At 40.8% G+C, this 21392-nt stretch overlaps 1 protein-coding gene across 1 annotated transcript in view; it reads right to left on the bottom strand.

Annotated features, from left to right (window-relative positions):
- The window catches only part of ptchd4 (patched domain containing 4), a 65331-nt gene extending 44249 nt beyond the window's left edge, over positions 1–21082 (bottom strand). The window contains exon 1 of the mRNA XM_078275281.1: positions 20657–21082. Coding sequence (XP_078131407.1) covers positions 20657–21082 — 426 coding nt within the window. The remainder of the gene's footprint in view (positions 1–20656) is intronic.
- Positions 21083–21392: the final 310 nt, after the last annotated feature.

A 21392-nucleotide genomic window follows, 5' to 3' on the forward strand; every position in this document is an offset into this window, starting at 1 on the left:
GATATATGTGCCTTTTGATATATGTGCCTTTTGATATATGTGCCTTTCAGTGACTTGTCTTCATTTTCCCCTAAGGAATTAGGTGCATATATATATATATATATATATATATATATATATATATATACATACATACATATATAAAATTAAAATGACAGATAAATAAGGACATGTACTTCTCAGCACAATCTACCAAAATTATTATAAGTAATTCAAATAAGAAATTCCCATGTTCAAAAAGGTACAGTACATTGTAATAAAAGCACTGTTTTGAATTTTGCCTATTGAAATTAGGAATGGGATCCCTTTGAAAATGATAATGTCCATGTTGTAGTGAATAAGCCCCACTTGGTGGAAATTCATCTTCCAAGGACTATGCTACGTCATTCAGATGTATTTTATAATACTACTTCAGAGTTGATCAAAGGGTTCTTGCTTCTTCCAAATATACCAAATACTTTATTTTGACAGACCAAACATTTTGCCAATGTCTTTGATCTGATGTTTTATTCCTTAATATAATTAATGAAACTGTATTTTACTTTTATTGACACTTAATTTCCTTAAAGGGGTGATAGAATGATTATATAGGGTATTTCACACTGTTCCTTAAGGTCTCCTAATAGCAATTAAAATAGTAACATTGGTTGGGCTGAAAATTGCCCAAATGCTATTTTATGGGCCCTTAACTACCCTGTGAATATGGCCCTATTTGGAACAAGAGCTTTTCTTCCAAATATGGTATACTCATGAATATTTAGATGAGCTGCGCGCTGATTGGTTTGAGCAAACCACATACAAACACATTGGAGACGAGACAGCAGGTCTCATATTTCAGACACTGCAATGTTTCGTTACTAAATTCACTTCTGAGACTTTTTTTATGCGAGAAATCAACTATATAAATGTATATATATATATGGGCCTTTTTACGAAAATGTATGGCTAATTGCAAATTTGGTAAGACGTGTCGGATTTCAGGAGGTCCACACAGTCTGACGAGACAGCGGCAGCCCCGCTGTGCTCCATACCCAGGAGAAAGTCACCATTTCTGGGTTACTGGACAACCGGGGCTCGGGGTTCCGCGGAGCTCGCCGGCTGCCGGCATAGCTAACTATAGTATATTTACAGTTTGAATTTCGTCACGCCACTTATATAACAGCTACCCTAAGGTCTTACAAAGCTAACGCTTGTGTCCGATTTCAATTTAATGCATTTTTGTGAATTTGAGGGGTTTCATTAGCTGCCAGTGTCCATTCAATCCTATGGGTAAAGATTGCGGCTAGCTGCAGGCCCTGGAGCTCCGTCAGGGTCTCTGCATTTGATAGTCCAGTAACCCAGAAACGGTGACTTTGCGCGGGTATGGAGCGCCGCGGGCTTCCGGTCACAGCGAGCCGGGGTCTATGAAGGAGGACACGCCGGGCAGCGAGGCAGCACTGGCCGCTGTCACGTTAACCTGCTGAACTCCTGCTGAACTGCGACACAGTCGGACAAAATTTGCAATTTGCCATACATTTTCGTAAATCTGCCCATATTTGACCTCTACATAGTTTTTTTTAGTATTTCTCGCATAAAAAAGTCTCAGAAGTGAATTTAGTGATAAAATAGCGGACCTCTGGAGATCTGCATGACCTAGCTAGATTCAGAAGACTAAGCTGACCTCCAGCTGCCTCCAGCTTCATTTGAAACAAAATGTGTCTTCTGGCTGTGGCAACAACAACACACCTTCGACGTTCTGTGTGTGTGTCGCGTTCACGGCAGTTTACTGCGGCGCCGCTTGTTTTACAGTTCTGCGGAGGCTCCAGGCAGAGCTTTCGCCATAGCCTACGTACACACACACATGCCAGCTCGACGCACACACCAGCGCACAAGTATAAACATCAGGCCACTTACATAGGCTACGGCGAAAGCTCTGCGTGGAGCCTCCACAGAACTGTAAAACAAGCTCAAGCGGCCTGATGTTTATACTTGTGCGATGGTGTGTGTGTCGAGCCGGCATATAAGACGACCAGCCACGCTGAGGCAGTACTAAAATCTGCAATGGAAAACGGACGCACAGTGTGTCGAGTCAAGTCGAGGCGAGTCGAGCAGGTACCACGTAATGGAAAAACGTCATATATGTCCCGGGGCTGTTGTCAGCTCTCATCCCGACTGAAGTCTCTTAGCGCAGCAGGAGTAAGGCAGACCGGGGTGTGCTAGCTGGCTAAAATAGCATTAGATTAGTCGTCTATCTATACAGCTAACGTTACTGATGAACTTATTCATGGGTTAGCCCAGTGCTTTTAACCGTGTTCAAAACAGTCATACTAAAAATAACTTTATGAGCGTGTTGAACGATGTCATAACCTTATGTTACCCACCAAGCATTAGCATTAGCTTGATCCTGATTCAGGCGGTGATCAGGCCCTCAGGAAGTGCGCCAGGCTTTGAAGCAAATTGAATATAGCGGTAAAGATGGAATTGCAATGTCACATGATGCCCTCTGACCCAAAAGGACTTTTTCCCATAGACTTAAATGGTGAAAGAGACATCTGTAAATCAGTGGATACATTTTTTTTGAGCATCACAACCCAAAATGAGTCATTTCACTATCAGAATTTGATCCATTCGGTCAGATAAAATTTGGAAAGTGTAGAAGAGCCGCACAATTGAATCATTTAATCTCCATTGAAATTAGTGAAGCGCTAAACCAGAAGTAGCCGGCTCGGCCGGCGGAGGTCTCTAGTGTGCCTGCTCTATGGGCCGCACAATGTAGAAGCAAGGCAGAAGATCCGGGTATTTATAGGCTCCATGAAGGCTTCATGCGCCACTGAAAAACTCTTATAGGAATGAACGGGGCTCCACCTCCAACGCTGTATCCAGTTCATACAGTTCAGCTTGGGGATTCAATTTCACATCTAACTAACACAGAAACAGTATTAGTTTTTCATCTTAATGCACTTTCACACTGGCCTTTTAGCTTTTATTCATTATGCTGGCCACCTGGGTGTATGACCCATTTAAAAAAGCAGCATTTCCTGAATTGTATAATGTTTAATGCAATTGTGCTGATATATCAAAGCTTTATACTTTATGCTATGTCACTCACCCAAACATTTATTGTTGCAACCAGAACAATGTCAATGTTAATTTGCAGCTTATTGTAGATATGATTTATCTTGTTTTGAACACAATAATCCAGCACAATCAAACAGCCACAGTATGCTGTTTCACAGCGGGGAGCGTGATATAAATCTCACGCTTCGAGATGAATAAATCCCAGTGATTGTTTGCCTCAATTTCTGTAAACAATTCTGTAAACAACAGTGAGAAAGACAAATGGTGGAGTTATTATGTGGGCAGCAGGATAAATTAGTGGCAGTGGGCGCTGCAACTCAGGGGCCATCCACACGGAGAAGCTTTTTAGTGCAAACGCACATTTTTAGCATCGTTTGGGCCCCTCGTCCACACAAATCCAGTAAACGCACTGCCTGAAAACGCACTATTTTGAAACCGGGTCCCAGGGTGAAAAACGGCACTCTTTTGGCTTCGTCTGGATGGTGAAGCCGGATATTTATCGTATCGATGATGTCATCGCCACACCCCTCGACCTCTTACCCGCAGTCCAGCACTAGTGCACGGCCACACACGACTGCGGTGAAGCTAAGCGAGCATATCCCATCTCAGTGCTCAAACCAGCTCACTTCATCTAGCTAAATAGTTTGTCTCTGCGCCCTGATACTTCCCTCTGCTCTGCCGGTCCTGGATTCTACACAAGATATATTGCAAACGTTATGTAGCTAACGTTAAACATCGCTAAAGTAGCTGACCGCTACAGCAGCGACGTAACATTAACGTTAGCTGCCATGGTTAGCTAGCTATTTATAAAGTGGAGGCTAGCTAGCTAATCTGTCTGCTTATCAACTCCTTGTATGGATTATAGTAACTTTTACCACAGCTTATTGTAGAAAAGCTACTGCAAGAAAAACGAGTAGATTATCAAAAAGACATTGGATCATTGATGTTTGTTTGACTGCCGGTTAGCTAGTTAGCAGAGCTAATGTTAGCGCGCTGCAATCATGTTCGATGGCCAACATGTTGCGATGGCAGACAGAATTGCAAAATAAAAAACAATCCAACAGCACATTATACAATGTAAACAAAGACACGTTTCCTTGCAGGGGCCTTTATAAAATGAGGAGTGGTGAAAGTTATTATAGTCCATGGATGTATTAAGAGAACGTTAGTCTAGCTAGTCATGTTATGATGGGAAGTTAACTCTTCTTCTCCGTGTTTTGGTGAATTTCTGTAGCAGAAACAACGCCGCCTATAGGCCTGGAATATGAAGTAGCGCGTTGAGTCATTTACACCTGGATCCATATAGATGCAAAAATCCTTGAAACAAATCCAGGGAAGACGGGTAAAAAAAAGATTGTTTTGGTACGTGTGGATGTGGCCTCAAAGACACATAATTGATAACATTCATAAGTCAACAGCCAGTTTTCCTGTGAGAGCCAAACATTCTATAACTGACTTTTTTTAATATATCAAATTTAACAGGCAAGATCTGCACATTATTTCTGTGCTACTTTATTACTCTCAAAACACTCCTACTTAGTGCTTCAAATTTGTCATTTCATGACAGTGTACACGTATATGTCTGTAATGTAATTACTCAGCTATCACTAAGGGAAGTCAGAAAGTTTCAGCTTTAAGTTTACTTGCGTAATTGCACAAAGCTCAAATTTATCCACACTGACTTTCCAACTTCACTAAAGCATTTCAAATGAATCTTGGTAGTTACAACACACTTATCTATAAACTTCTGCAGCCCACACTGAGCCAATACATGCTTAGACAGTGTGCAGTGCTGGAACACATGCATGCTCATGCACATGCATGCTGTAGTTACATAGTGAATAATGAGACATATTTAGGGCAACACTTTCTGAATCTCCTGCAAACTGCCTGTGCGGTTGAGCTTTTCAAAATGCTCAAGCTATGTTTTCTATTCTTGTTTTTGGCAGCCTTTAGCAAAGACAAAATATAGTTCTCTCTCTCTCTGTGTGTGTGTGTGTGTGTGTGTGTGTGTGTGTGTGTGTGTGTGTGTGTGTGTGTGTGTGTGTGAGAGAGAGAAATAAAATGAGAGTAGGTGGGGAAGGGGGCACCACACAAAAGCATTTATGTGTGATTTCTGTGAGCAGTTGAGTGATTTGTGAAAAGAGAGGAAGTGACACCTCTTGAGCATTCTGAGAAAAGATGGAGGTGGCAGGTGGGAGAGGTGGAGAGAGAGAAGCTTCCAGGTTTCATTAACACATTAAAACAGAGAAACCATTCAATTCAAATAATTATAGGTTGCTATTACTGCTTTCTAAGGCAACCTAATATTGATAGTGTTTGTGTATGAACAGCCTTTGGTTAACGGGGCCCTCAACTAATGTTACATGTCAAAGTGTGACGTAGAATAAAATATAAAGGAATATAAGAAAAAAAATCAGATACAATTGCGTTACAAACTCTTACAGACAGGGTGCATGTGGATGTTTACTAGGCAGGGAAGCTCTGATGTAAGATGCTATAGAGTTGCATTATGGGATTTTGGAGGATCTACTTAGAACTACTACAGCCAAAAAGCCTTCACTTTACCAACAGGATTAACAATAGATGAAGCAACCGTGTCTTAAGAAGCTTGTTGTTTACTGTAAACTCACTTTACATCGTCTTTGCTTTTTCCTCTCGCTTTTCTCTCACTCAGCCGCTACAGCTAAGTCCGACACTGCTCACGGTCACGCTCCTCGCTTCACCACTCAGGCACTGACGTCACTCACTGGCCTGCCATTCTCGCTCTCATCATGTATTTTTTTTTTTTTTTTTTGGTTTGGTTTGTTTGTTTTGTCAGTGTATATGTCACCATTATGTGTACCTTTTTAATGTCTAGTGAATGAGTGCTGTATGACTGCTGGCTGTCTCTATGTTAGTCCTATGTTACCTGCCTAGGGACTCCAGATGAAAAGTAGTTATTTTTACTAAATCTGGCATATTTACATGGTGTTTTTATACAACAATGTTCATAAATATGCATGGTCCCTATCAAATAAACCAATAAAATAAAATACAAAATAAAAAATAATGTCTGATTTACGGTTTTGTGTTGAATCTGCCCCTTGAGTTACACTGCCCCATGGATGTATTAAGAGCGCCCCTTGTCAGAAAGCCACAAAAGATGACCAGTCAGTCTGTTTAGGCAGTAGTGCATGTCGCATATGGTCACGTGAGTAGGCTGTCAGAAGTGCAGAGGGGTTCAGAGCATGCAGACAACAGAGGTTGTACAAAGTATATTTGGTAACTTAAAGCTTTAGTGTGTATCGTTTTGATATTAATGAACATCCGTTACATTCAAGCCATTGCCAAATGAGTTGCTACAAAGCTAATTAAGACTATCAGCTCCACACAACTCTCTCTGTATTTCTCAGTATGGCTATGTTCAGAAGATTGTGTCGTCCGCCGACTTTCCCACGCAGAAACTCGAGTGAAGATAATTACCTCTTCTGAAGAGTGTCTGTGCGAGATCACGGAAGGCTTGTATCGTGTGGACTCTGTATAAGACTTATTTAGTATTTAACTTTGTATGTTCAAAATACACATTTCAAAATTTTGGTGGCTTATTTTCAGTATTTTCCTTCATAATCAAGTAAACTCATGATACCATTATATTGCGATTGCAAATATAATTGCAGTACTGTAAATCGCAATCGCAATGTGACTTTTTCTCCAAATCATTATCTGACATAACTAAAAATCAAAACCCATGCCGTACGTATCTACTGCGGGACTCCTGTTAATGCCTTGTTTCAAATATTAATATCTCGACCTTTGCTGCTTCGATTTAACTTTTTAAAATGAATAAATAAATAAATAAATAAACTGCCAAATCTTGAAATCGAAAAACTATGTTAGGGCTGTCAATCGATTAAAATATTGAATCGCAATTTATTGCATGATTGTCCACTGTTAACTTGTGATGAATCGCAAATGAATCACACATTTTTTACATCTGTTCTAAATCTACTTGATAAATGGATATTTTATGTCTTACCAACATGGAAACAGACTAATATGCTTTCTTTATGCAAATGGTTATTATTATTGCAACAATCCAAAACAATGAGAAATCTAGAATCTAGATCTAGAATCTATCTAGAATATTCTCCAGAATAACCCCAAAGGTATTATATGCTCAAAAAAGATGCTGAAAGCATAATATTAAAAATTCAAGCTCATCAAGCAACAACAGATGATTGGCATATTGACCTGAATGGAATATTACTTGGCAATACTACACAATGTAGTGTCCCACTTTACACTTGGAAAGACTAACTAAACATCAAATCTTTTTAAGCAGCCCAACACAAAACAATGGACCTTGTGCATTACGGCAACAGACACATTGTACACTGGTCAGCTAAATATAACAATGTAATGGTGTTTAACCTCACATGGGGGAATATAAAGGCTCACAAAAACATGCCCTTCTACTAAGTGGGATGAAAGAAAAAAAATTAAAACAAACAAATATAAACTGTGATGGCTGGATGGAAGCTATGGTGTGCAATACTGCAATATTTAGTAAATACAGGGCCAGTATCGCCAATACGATACCGATACGATGATTTTACCTTTGGATCATTAATAAGTTAAAAACCCAGGACAGATTTTTCATATGCTTGTATACATTTGTTGTGTTACCACGGTATCTTACAGCCTTTTTACAAATGATATAGCTTGCTGTTGTTTCATTTTTGGCCTGAAAATATAGGCACACGGCACTCCTCTTCCTCTCTGCCATTCTTCTGCTTGTTTTCCTGCTTGTGTGTGTGTGTGTGTGTGTGTGTGTGTGTGTGTGTGTGTGTGTGTGTGTGTGTGTGTGTGTGTGTGTGTGTGTGTGTGCCTCTGGCCGCTGCCGAGCCTGGCTGTTTGCTTGCTTGTTTGCCTGGCGCCGCTGATTCACGCGACGGTACAACATCAAATCACGAGAGGGGGGGGAGGAGGAGCAAAGTGTGCCTGCTCCGCACTGAAAGCAGTGGCACTTACGCAGACACAGACAGCCAGGTCGCCTCATTGATGAAACCGCAGCGGTGCATACTGGAGAGCAACTGAAACTAAAGTATCAATCTCGTTACACTGGTATTGATCAATAGCAATTCCAACGTTGGTATTGATATTATTGATATTTGGATCAATCTGCCCACCACTAGTGGAAGCTATGTGCGCTGCAAGGCATATGCTTCAACGGGAGTTGCCTGGACGCTGCAATCATGTTGCGTGCACTATTAGTGGTCATCAGGCCCGGATTGGCTAATCAGGAGCACCGGGAGAATTCCCGGTGGGCCGGTCTGGTTTTTGTATGGCATTGGGTTGAAATCATAATTGAATATCATGGATGCTGGCCCTAGGTTGCCTGCTCTCGCAGCCCACTCTTTGTATTTACAGTATTTCTTTTTTCTTGCAGCCCACCGTTCTCTACTCGCAGAGTGCAGCCTGGTTAATGATGACCTATTTATGTTTTGAGTCCTCCGACGGCAGTACCTTGCTAAAAAAACTAACAAACCGTCCGCACAAACTTCAGTCACTGGTGCTTGTTGGAGGATGCCACCGCAAGCAAAAATAAGCTGTTTTAAACGGGTAATAGAAAGCGCAAAACGGCACTGAAAAGGCGACAATTTAAAAAGGAGAGCTCTAGAAAAACTTTTTCTTTTTTTAGCAAACCGCCAAATGAAGACGATGAGACGGGTAAGCTAAGTTAGTTAGCAGAAGTGCTGGATGTTTAGCTCCGTAGCAGCAGCTACTAGTCCAGTTTGCTGCTTACAGTGACAATGAAGAGCCAGTAACGTTACCAAGCACCAGCTATATGAGCCCATAACTCCAGAGTGGGCAGGTAGGGTTGCTCATTGACTGAATATTATAAGAATTAATAAGAGTGTGGTGTTGACCTGCTCTAGATGAAAAATGCCCTGGGATAAATAATGATGCCAGATGATTCGGCACTACATTAATGAAACTGGCTTGACTTGATCATAAAGCTTTGTAAAAAGGAGAGATTTGTGCTGAGAATTATCACAATTTATAAAATGTGATTTAGTGTCAGAAGCAGAGCCAGTAGTGTGCATCAGGGATAGCTGCTGTCAGTGTGGAAGGCACATCTACTGTAAGCTGTTGTACCACATTGTGTGAAAAAGCAAACATGATCAGATTAGTTACAATATAATCACTTTTTATGCCCAAATATTACTTGTGACCCATTAAATTATCCTCGAAATGATGATAGTAAATATACACAGCCCACGACTGAAAGGGAATAGAAAGTTATATGAAATATTATTCAAAGGAAAAAATTAATTATGGGGCCATTAGAAAGTGCAATACAATGTATCTTGTTCTTTATTTAATTTCTGTGATTACTTATTTCCACAGAAAATAGATTCTGATATTGTTGAACATCATTGGGTTGTTAAGATGTTAACTTTTCTAAGAAATCCACATTGTGAAGCAACACTTGGAATTAGTGATATTTTACAAAGATTCACTGAATTACAACGCTGTAGAGAACAGGGTGCTATTGCAGACTTATATAATAAGGTTTTGATTACATTTTTTAAATATAGTCAGTCGTGAAGTAAAGTGGGCCGGTCCAAGGCATGAAACTCCAGGGCTGAAAATGAGTCCCACTCCGGCCCTGGTGGTCATAGTGCTGGCTTTACGTCCAATGACCCACTGTCTGACTACTTGCAGAAAAGTGTTCTTCATAACAGTCAAAACATGCACGTTCCCACTAGTGGGTCAAAATAATGTGCTGTGACCCCGAGGTAACTGTGATTAGTCTCTGGGGAGTAGATAAAGAGAAGTTAAAAAGGAATTTGCGTTTACTTGTTATTATCACGTTTATTTTGACAGCCTTAGTAATTTATACATGTTTGATAACCATCAGCATGTAAAATCAGAGGTTTCTCAAACAGAGACACACTCATTGTATTTGTAGCAGGACCACATACCACAGATCAGAACAGCATGAAATGGTCAAAAACACCCCAGGGTGTTTTCAGAAAAAGTGCAGCATTTCACTTCTTGATGACATCACCAAATCAAAACGTTATTGGGTTTTTTTCTTCTTTATTTTCAGTGAGAAATAATCCTAAAGTGATGCTACATACTTATCTGGCTTCCTTCCATTCATTGTCAGCCATGCAACCACTCTATCTATTGGGGCAGCGTTGGGCAATTATTCAATCCTTTTCAGTGGTATTGTACCATAATGATATCAGTGTGTTTTTATTTTATGAAATGATATTATCCTACTTAACGACTCAAGCAAATAGAAATATACTATGTTGTGCTGACAATTCCTAATTAAGGATTTTAATGCAACTTCAGGAGACATCTGAGGATTGTATTGACTGTTTTTTATTGCCCAAACGCACCCCAGGGCGAGCCAATTATTGGCAGACACACAGAGCTAATCCCATCAGCTAATTCCTGTGCCTCGTCTGTTCTCCCATCCTCCAATCACGTTCCATCTACTGCAGCATTTAAACTGTCACAGACCTCATTCTGCCCATCAGCTGTTTTCCTACTGCCTCGTCACTGCCGTGCTCATTTCCAATTTTATGATTTATTAAAGAGAACGGGGGGTGTAAAACAAAGGTTGACCTTAGCTTGACATTGCCATGCACCAAACTACCCGATAGCTTCATCCAATCCAGCACTCAAGTTCACTGTCCTCTCATGAATGGAACCAGAAGCGTGAGCTTGTGAAACACAATATTATTATTGTTAGAATATTCATTTACTGCAGAAAAGGCACACCTCTGCCTTTGTATATAACCCTAACCCTTTATAATATATTTTAACCATAAGAGCTTTTATCTACAGAAGCCCAGGGCAGCCAGATACTTTTATAAGGTATCTTATTATCACAAAATGATCTTTGTCTGATTCTTATTCTGATCTTGAGATATCATACTGGTATCTCAGGAGACTGGGCTGAAACAATAGGCAATAGCAATAGGCATCTGATCAAGACAAATCACAATCTTGAGCACAACCATGTTTCATTTATGTTTTAAGCCAATTATCTTGAGATATATTTAATGAATCATACTATCTGAAGATATCAAACATTCTCAGCCTGTAATGTAATTCTCTTTTTTCAGTTTATAGTGATTTAAATAGGTCTGGTGTTGTGCTCACCTGGGCCACATTCAGCCTTGTCAAAACGTGTGCTCACTGCCTTTTTAATTACCATGAGTTTACATACACATCGCTACTGATTGGGAATCACCTGTGACACAGCCACTACACGAGAGACACACTTACCACCCACCACTATTGTAGGGCTGTACCTAAAAAAAACAAAAAATGTTTGAACTGCGAAGCTTATCAAAAAAGATGACAAAGAAGACTTTGCTTTGTTGTTGCTGGACACAGTCAGCTATTGCTTAGTCTCGCTTTGCCAGACCTTCCTCCACAACGCTGCGGAGGAGGGTCTGGCTAGTCCACACAGCATTCCGGGATGGGAGAAAAATGTGCTCTGGTTTATTGGCATTTCTTTAAACCAATCACAATCATCATGGGCGGTGCTAAGCTAGCTGTCTGGACTGACCTTGCAGAGATGCAGTTAACCATAGTCCTCATACATCCACCGGTGTTTAGAATTCCAACACAAAGAAAGCAGTAAGGTAACGGACATCGGCGAAAAGACATGCATCCGGCCAGCCTGGTCGCACAGAATTCCGTGAAATGATCACGAATTGTTAACAGCGCATTACGTGGTGGTGGCACAGAAATGTGTGAAAAATCGGCGTGGCCGCCACAGAAAACAATGCCAATGTAAAGTCAATGAGAAGATGACGTAGCATTAAGAGCGACTACAGTAGCGAGTAGTATGTAAGGCCGGAATTCCTCTTAAGGAGGGTGGTGGATGGGTAAAACACAGGACTTTCACTCAGGAGACCAGGGTTCGTGTCCCGCATGTCAAGTTTCCTAAAGTCGCTTTCTTCTTTTCTGTCCCATTCTTCCCGCATGTCACGGAACCGTAAGCCCACCCACGACCTTTTCCTGAACCCAACCGTCCCGGTCTTCCCACGTGTCACGGAACCGTAAGCCCACCCACGAGCGTTTCCTTAACTTAAGGTTCGATCCGTGTTCATTTCAGGGAATTCTTCCCTGGACCCAATGATTTGCGATTCCGCGAAACTGCCACAGATTTTGAGCTAAGGGGCCGTGTTCATTTCACGGAATTCTATGAGATCAGGTTGATCTGGCGGGATGTCCTTAGCCTGGATGCCAGCCGAACTTAGCCCCACCCACAACATTTGAGGTCGGGAAGATCGGTCTGGACTTGATCTGTTGTGGAGCAACTATGCTCGAACCAGAGCTGTTTGGACCAATCAAATTGTCAGGGCGGGCTTTATACGATGATGAACAGATAATCAACAGTAACATAATCAACCACTTCACCAAAGAGCGCTTGGGTTGAATTCATTTACTACAAAGATGGCTGCCCCTGGAGAATTGAGATGTGTAGATTCTGCCATCATGTCTGTAATAGAAGATATCGTTAGTGCATTCATTTTAAAAGAGGAACAGAGAACCGCGATCAAGGCATTTGTCGATCGGAAAGATGTTTTTGCCGTCCTTCCTACGGCTCAACATACGTCACATACTCTGTTGCTCTGATTGGTTGTAGGTCTATCCAATTGAGTGCAGAGGCATTTTCTTTCCTGGTTCGGTTGAAACACGCCCCATAATCACAGCTCAATGGAGCAGTATCAGACTCATATTCTGTCTAGAATTTGAGTATGACGACGTCAGACTAGAATTTCCTGCGTCAATCTCAGAAGTGAAACATCGTGGATATAGACTACCTATTGTTACACAAACTCCTGGGCAGTTCAGTGCTTGTGTTTCGTTTTTTTACCTTCATAGCGTTTAAACTTTTTTTGTTGCAGCGATTGAGGCAGTGATGTTTCCTGTTTACAGTAACGTTAACAGGACTCTCACACCGCGATATGGACAGACGAGTCTGATCTCCGGTTACATGATTGTCCACCGCAGGGTGAAGTCGGGATGCTTTCCTCCAAAAGTTGAATTGGTCTTAACTTTTTGCTGCAGGCTTTCAAAATAAATATAATGACCTGCGTTTTTGCCGGACTGTCTGACGAGTGACGACCGACACAATGTGTGTGAATGAATGCTCAGCCAGCACCTCACTAGAGCGAATGTGAACGGTCGTACTATCTTTACCTTTATCAAATCACCTGAAAACTACACCAGGCTGTTACAGTATTAACCATACAGACCTCTCCAAACATCAGATTGCTCGTTTGTAACTCAATATTTCTCCATTCTTGGCTGAGATGGACAACATAGCGCTGCATAAATTTGCCAGCAGCTAGCGGGTTAATACCGACAAAACACCACAGTAAATAACACTACATACCTACCTATCGAGCGAATATTCAAATTTGAATCCAGCCCTACACCATTGCACACTGCTGCACACCGTTCCGAGTTAACATGTCGTTTAACACGGAAACCGTAGCAAAACGTTGCACACCGTTTCCTGATTGAACGTGACCCCTGGCTTCCCAGTGGGAGAAACAGCCGAGTCAATCAGAACTTTGTAGGCGAGAGATAAATAATCGTGTTGTCATCTTCCCATGCCGGAGCCAGAAAAAGGACAACAGAATAGGCTTTTTCAAGAAGAGCTGCACCTAGCCTGTAAAGTGGACGGGAGCAAGCGACAGCAGTAGAGGGTGGTGACAAAAAAAGCTGCGGTAAAGTCAGACAGTTTCCAGCTGTTTTAATCAACCTTTAGTCTGTACAGGAAGTCATAGAAACACTCACATCATGTTAGATCCAATTTTGATTTATTACAATGATATCAGACCAATATATCTACTTGAACGTAGTCTTCAATTGTTTTCATTAGGACATAGTAGGCTGTTAAAATGCTAAACAGGTGATCTGTTGCAGATGTTAAAATACAACAGACTGTAGGTGATCTGTAATCTGATGTATTTATTCTCTCTAATTACTAAATGTTACCTCAGCCAGACATGTATTCTGTTAAAGGACAATTCCGGCGCAAAACGAACCTAGGGGTTATTAACTCGATCGCTCTCTGGGACATGTTTTCATGCTAATCGAATGTGTTTGTAGCTTGAAAGAAGCTAGCGTGGACCGCTGATTAGCTTACATTGCTAGTATTCGGGGCACAGGGAAAGTAAAAACAAATCAAATTTTTTTTAACTATTTATACCACTAAAAAGGCTCACAATATCACCAAACTTCAACAGTAGCATAATGAGGGTCCCTAAATGTTAACCTAAGCATTGAGGACATTGTTTGCTTCAAATAAGCCAACTACAAAGAGCCACATGTAAATGCAACACAAAACAATCCATTAAAGCATTTTCTGATTTAGCAGCACCTGTGAGCTGGATGCTGTCATTTGCCAGTGCCTTCCAAAACTGTTACAAATGATTATTACAAAAAGTATTTATATGTTTTGTGTTTTCTGATCCGCCAACTTTTGAATTGCGGTCTGGTTCAGGCAACAAAACTACTTGATTAAGGTAATGAAAATGTCCTGGTTATGGTAATAAAAAACCATGGTGGACAGGATGCTAATGGTGGTTTCAGGGAATCACCAAAGTCATTGGGATTTCTGAAAACATTCTTGGCAATCCATCATTTAATTGTGGAGATATTTCAGTTTGTATCAAAGTGGTGGACTGACTGACTGACCAACCAACCAGCTGACAGCGCCATCCCTATAGTCAAAGTAAACTTAAAGAAAAATATTTTTAAAAGAAGCTTATTGCTTATAGTTTTTATACTCATTATCAGAGTCAGCTTGAAAATATTTGTATGACCTGAGATAAACTGTGCCTTGACTGTCATAAAGGGAAAACTAATATTTGGGCCCTATCGGCTATCAGATAATCACGTACCAGCGTTGCCATATGTCCAGTCTGTTGCTGTAACAACATTGGCACTTCACCTAGCAATCAACAAGCTCTAATTAACCATCGAACATTAGCATGGAGATGTGGTTGTTGCTGGTATGAATGCAGGATTAAACCAAAGTACAAAAGCTGGCAGGTATTTTTCACATTTCTCCTTAGATTGCTGCTTATTTGTACTTTGATATCAGTATCTCTTTCTATATTAGATATAGTTCACCTTAATATGTTAGAATTGTCCAATTGTATTTGTTAATGAAGCCCAATTTGCTGTATCTTTTTTTTTTTTTTTTAAATCATATTGTTTAATGTAATTTACATTTTGTATTACCTTACAGTTTAAAAAGACTACACAGCTGAAAATAACACAGACAGAGAAAAACAAAGAATATATATTTTAAGCATTTTCTCCTGGGAACAGAGATAAAGTTCAGCTCAGCAAAAAGTAGGAGTCTTTTTTTCAAAGACTATGTCTGTATAACAAGCACAGAAATAAACCCTGGTTGTGACATCAAAGAGGAGGATAAAGCATAAGAAGTCAGGCAAATGAATTAGCCCAGACAGCTCGTCAAACAGGCAGACGTAGAGAAGAAGGATTCAGGAACATGGTTAGTGCAGAATGCCCCATACACAGTGAGGAAAGCTGGAGAGGAAGGAGGTCACATCAACCTTAAAAAAAGCAAAAACTGGAATTTGTGTTGGAGAAGAGTTAATGAGTGAGAGAGTATATGCATGCATAGTGTAGATACACTTTAGATTATCGATTGACCGTCATTTTTTTCTAAAATAATTTTTTCAACTGTAAGGACTTTTTGCTTTTCTATGTTTTATATCATTGTAAACACAATATCTTTGGGTTTTGGACTGTCTTGAGGGGAAAAGGCCATTTGAAGACATCCCATTGGGCCTTTTGTTTTATTGACCAAAATGATTAATCAATTAGTCAAAATCATCAGCAAATCAATTGATAATGAAAATAATCGTTAGTTGCAGCACTTATGATTATTTTCATTACTCAGTCGATAATAAATCACTTGAACATAAGAAAACAGGGGAAAATGGCCATCACAATTTCCTAGAGCCCAATGTGTCTTCAATGCATCTGAGACTACTGCCATCACCACAATACCATAGGATTGAATGGAATTTTGTTTCTGGAGTCAAATCATTATTTCTGGAATGAAATCGGAATCTCCTATTGCACTGGATAAATCCCAGACCATACTATGAACAGTTTTCATTGGAATTACTTCTTATGAATCATGAAACTATGAAAATTGTATTGGGGCAGCAGCAGAATTTCTTAGAACTGGCTAGATACCACAATGGGTTCTGTACATGAGACAAAACATCTATTTATAACTAATCCTTTAACAATTAAAAGGCCGGATAACAATGTAAGCCACAAAATAGTTAAATAAAAAAGTATATAATACTCCTTCTTAAACCTTAGAAAGACCCGACCCTGCCATCAAGTGACCATTCCATTTTCCCCCTCAACGTGGATATAAAAATCCTCAGTAAGGCACTAGCTTGTAGAATAGAAAAAGGCACTCCATCAATAATTCACCCAGATCAAACCGGCTTTATCTAAGGTAGACATTGACCCAGCAACAAATGCAGACTATTCAATTTCATTATTTTTATTATTAATTTTAATCATCACACCAAGAAGGAACCATTATAGCTACCTTAGATGCAGGAAAAGCCTTTGACAGAGTAAACTGGACATTTCTCATAAACATGGTTAGATAGAGAGCAAAGCACTTGTAAAGACATTCAGAATTTAAATTTACCATTTCTCAGCCAATCCATAAAACATCATCCATGTTTTAGAATATCAACAGTAGCAGAAACTCTGACAGCCTATTGAAATTCCACAAAATTACAGGCACCACTTTTGGAGCCCCCCACCCCCATATGGAACAACACAGATTATCTCAAGTAATAACAAACCACTTAATTTCCACACATGGTCCCAAAAAGGCAGCACACTTCTTAAACACATCTTCCATAATAACATGTTGGTTTCATTCCCCCAGTTTGGTCCAGAAGTACATCAGGAGCAAACTATTTGTGGAATATCTATATCTTAAATCATCTGTTCAAACTACATACTACAACTACACATTATGGCCACCAACCTTGATCCTCCTCCCCCAACCTCAGAATTGATTCCCTCCTCAAAAATACTCCTCTCCAAAATCTACAGGATAATATCACAATCTGACAAAGGGGAACTAGACTTCACTCCTTTTTGCAAAACACACACACGACCACTGAGGTCGACAGGGTTTCTGCAGGTTTCACCAAGTCAAATCTAAGACTTTTTAAACCTTTTTAAGATCATTATGAATGAAGTTTAAGACTTTTATTCCGTCATCAACTAAGCTAAAATTAAAAATTAATTAAAAATTAAAAAACTAAATAAAAAATGTTCAATCCAAGTATCGCTTAACTTGCACTTCTGTATAGCTGAAGAATAAAATCCGTTTTATGTCTGTGATACAATCCGAAAGAGACACGCACCATCCAGTGTTATTGGTGCGTGTCTCTTTCGCACCAATATCGCACCAATATATGAGTTGCATATAAGTTGCATGTTGGTCTCATTTGTAGTAATACAGCAAATTATATTTGGACTAGCGAAAGAAAGAACTACAACACCACGGAACAAAAAAAAATGAGCATAATGAGGTAGCGTTGCACGGACGTAGGAAGATTATGACCTCTTTAAAATGATTTAAGACCTAGTTTTGTTTTGTTCTGTTGTTGCTATGTTAATATGTTGTCTCCTGTCTTGCAATAAATAGATATTGCTGCAATACATTTTCTAAAGTATGAATGTATTCAATACTGAATATTGTAAACTACGTGACTCTCCTAAGTGGCTGTTTATTCTCCCTGTGACAAGACAGGGAAGTGACTCATTCTAATTGCATCGTTCAGATTGCATCCAGAACTAAAAAGTCTAATGTCTGGTTCATAATAAACTTCATGCCGATCATTTCCATATGAGGATACATTGCGTGACTAACTTTGTATCATCAATAGAATGCCTTTTACAAATTACACATTGTACACAATGAGATTAAAAGCAACTCCTTTTCCAGTGCCAACACAGTTCTGATAGAGTACAGTAATATACCTTTTTCACGACAGGCATTTTGAAAAAGCAGAAATACACATGTGTATTTAATGACACTAATGATGGCTGCATTCCACTTAGGGGAGTTCCTGGTATTGTGTGTGCTGGCTCAGTGGGACACTTAATGGAACTGAGCCATCGTTAATGTTATTAATTACACCTTGTTTCCTGCTGCGACCAGTCAAAATGTCTCCCATGAAAAAAGCTTGATTATCATCAATGCCGTGTGAAAACCATGTATCTCCAAATCACCAAATGTGTATAAGCCAAGAAACCCAATCCCTGTTTTCAGATTTATGATACTGCATTTCCAGATAATTCTGTGTGTTTTAAAATGGTTTATTTCTCTTACGAGGTCGAATTTTCTCAACCCATTACCGTAAGTAACACGGAACGCTTTAGTTTATCTGAAAAAAGCTAAATCCCAAAATTTGAAGATCCATGATTTCACCAGAGGCCTCATGATACGATATCATCACAATGCAATATGATTGCGATTTGAAACATATTGCGATATTCTGCGATGTATTGCAACTTCAAATGATGTCCCCAAAGGAAAACTTTGTCAACATCTGTTTCATCTAAAAAGATCATCTCACTTCAATTTTATTGCTGCAAAATTGGGATTGTCGAGCAGACAAACTGACCAACAACAATATAATAATAGATTAATACTTAGTGTCTGTGTATCGCTACAGTATTGCCACGGAAAATATTGCGATACTATGCTGTAACGATTTTTTCCCCCCCATCACTAATACGTAGAGGCAATCATATTTTCCTTTCTTATCACTCTTTTGAGAGAATGCTATAGTGCTTTTAAATGGAATAAACAGGTGTATTAGGACAAAAAAAACTGCACAACCCATATTTGACTCCCACTTGTCATCCAAAACAAGAAAAGACTATGCATCCCTTCACCTGAATATTAGGAGGCAAGCCGTCTGCAACACGACAATGAATGATCTTACTACTCCACTCAGACACCGGTACTGCTCGGATAGCTCACACTGCTGTGGCAGCTCTCAGTGCAAGTTACAACCCGGCTTGTGATACATTAAATATACGCTTGTGTCAGTTTGAGCCTACAGTATGTGTATGGCAGATAGGGAAAAAGCAGTGTACAGTGGCGTGTACCCCACAATCTAGTCCTCTAGTGTTGAATAAGCTGGTTGTTGTAATGTCCATTATGTCTATTTTCTATCAAATCTGTACAGTACAGTGAACATGCTTCAAGGCAACACAACAGAAACTAATTAAAAACACACATAACGCAGCACATTTTAAATATAACCATAACCTTACATTGCACTTGCCTTGTGGTGTGACAAGCATGGAATTGGTTGAATATTAACACAAAAACCTAGGCAAACAGTAGGCCTACTTATTGAAAATGCTGCAAGTGTGCAACAGATTTTCACTGTATTGTTAAAGCCGCACACCTGATCAGACAAATAGCACCAGGCTCTATCTGCACTACATGCAGCATCCTGATTTCTGTTTCTGTTAGTGCTGCTTAAAGTGTGTGTGTGTGTGTGTGTGTGTGTGTGTGTGTGTGTGTGTGTGTGTGTGTGTGTGTGTGGTTGCTACAGCTGCATATATGCAGTCAGATCTCACTGAGAAACTGAGAGAAAGAATAATCCAGCAGGAATACCTGGGAGTCTATTAGCCAATGTAGCCATGGGAAGGCAAGAGGGAGACACTGCATCAAAAAAGACAGGATATCCCTGTGTGTGTGTGTGTGTGTGTGTGTGTGTGTGTGTGTGTGTGTGTGTGTGTGTGTGTGTGTGTGTGTGTGTGTGTGTGTGTGTGTGTGTGTGAGAGAGAGAGAGAGAGAGAGAGAGAGAGAGCGAGCGAGAGAGAGAGAGAGAGAGAGAGAGAGAGAGAGAGAGAGCGAGAGAGAGAGAGAGAGCAAGAGAGAGAGAGAGAGAGAGAGAGAGAGAGAGAGAGATAGAAAGCGAGAGAGAGAGTAGGTAGTGGGAGGCTACATGCAGCCAATCAATTCACCTGCAAGGAAGGGTGACAACTGAAAAGCTGGCTGTCATATGGATTTGTCTGTGTTATGGAGAGGGTTCCCTCACATATGCAGCAATCTGCAGCCCGACATCACAGCCTGAGTGAATACAAACCCACTGCATTCATTCAGAAATTATGGCAAGCTCTGAGGGCCAGCCATGCTGACTACTGCTGCTGCACTGTCACCACGCTCTCATGGAGAGATTTTTCTTTCTGGGGAGGGTTGTTGTAGTGTGTAGGCTACAGGCCTGGCTGACATGTGGCTATGTTAAAAAAAGAAAAAAAAGAAGAGCTGCAGTATGTAATAAAGTCTCACCTTTAATGTTGTGTTTGGATAGCTCACGGGCACCTTATGGAAAGTGCTGTTGGAAAGCACAGCCAGTCTGATATCTTCGAAGATGGTGACGATATCATCCAGGAGGCAGCGCTTGTCCCTGTGGCTCAGCACGCAGAGGTGAGCGAACGTGTAATTGAATCCCTTGTAATTGACGCGCAAATCCAACACCTGCTTGTGGACCTGCAGGACCTGGTCGGCCAGCTCCAGGATGTTCCCCCCGGACTTGGCCAGCAGGATCAGCCTGCCATATCTGCCCGGGGTGTGCAAATCCGAGTACAGCTTGTGCTTCGACTGGTCGATGGGAAACAGGCTGTTGGCGAGACTCCGCTCGATCTTAGCGAGGCTGTGAGTAGGGGCGACCAGCACCTCCAGGTCCGTCTCCGGCTTGAATCGGCTCAGCACGGTAGATCCGAAAATGATGGTGAGGACCGCGGGGACAGTGAGGAAGAAAACCGGGTGCCTGCTAACGAATAAGCCGAGCCAGTAGAACGAAGCCTTGAGCCCTCTGTGTATCACTTGCCGCAGCATCCTCCACAAAATCCAGCTTCCAGATGCCCCGTCTCCTCCGATGAAGCACATGTGACATCAGACTCCGTTCCCCGGCTTAGTCCAATTCGTAAGAGAATTGCACCATGCTACAGCACCATGCACTCACATTCACACACACATTTACACACTCTCTCACTCACTCACTCACTCAGACACACACTCACTCACTCACACACACACACACACACACACACACACGCACCACAACACCTGGAAAAACAGCACTGCAGCAATTCGCGTCAAGACACACGGACACACACAGACAGACAGACATACAGACAGTCAGTCAGAAAATCATCGTGCACCAGCCGATCGAGACGGGTCCATGTCTGTCTGATCT

The sequence above is a fragment of the Sander vitreus genome, chromosome 18 (genome assembly GCF_031162955.1).
Source record: "Sander vitreus isolate 19-12246 chromosome 18, sanVit1, whole genome shotgun sequence".
Classification (NCBI taxonomy): Eukaryota; Metazoa; Chordata; class Actinopteri; order Perciformes; family Percidae; genus Sander; species Sander vitreus.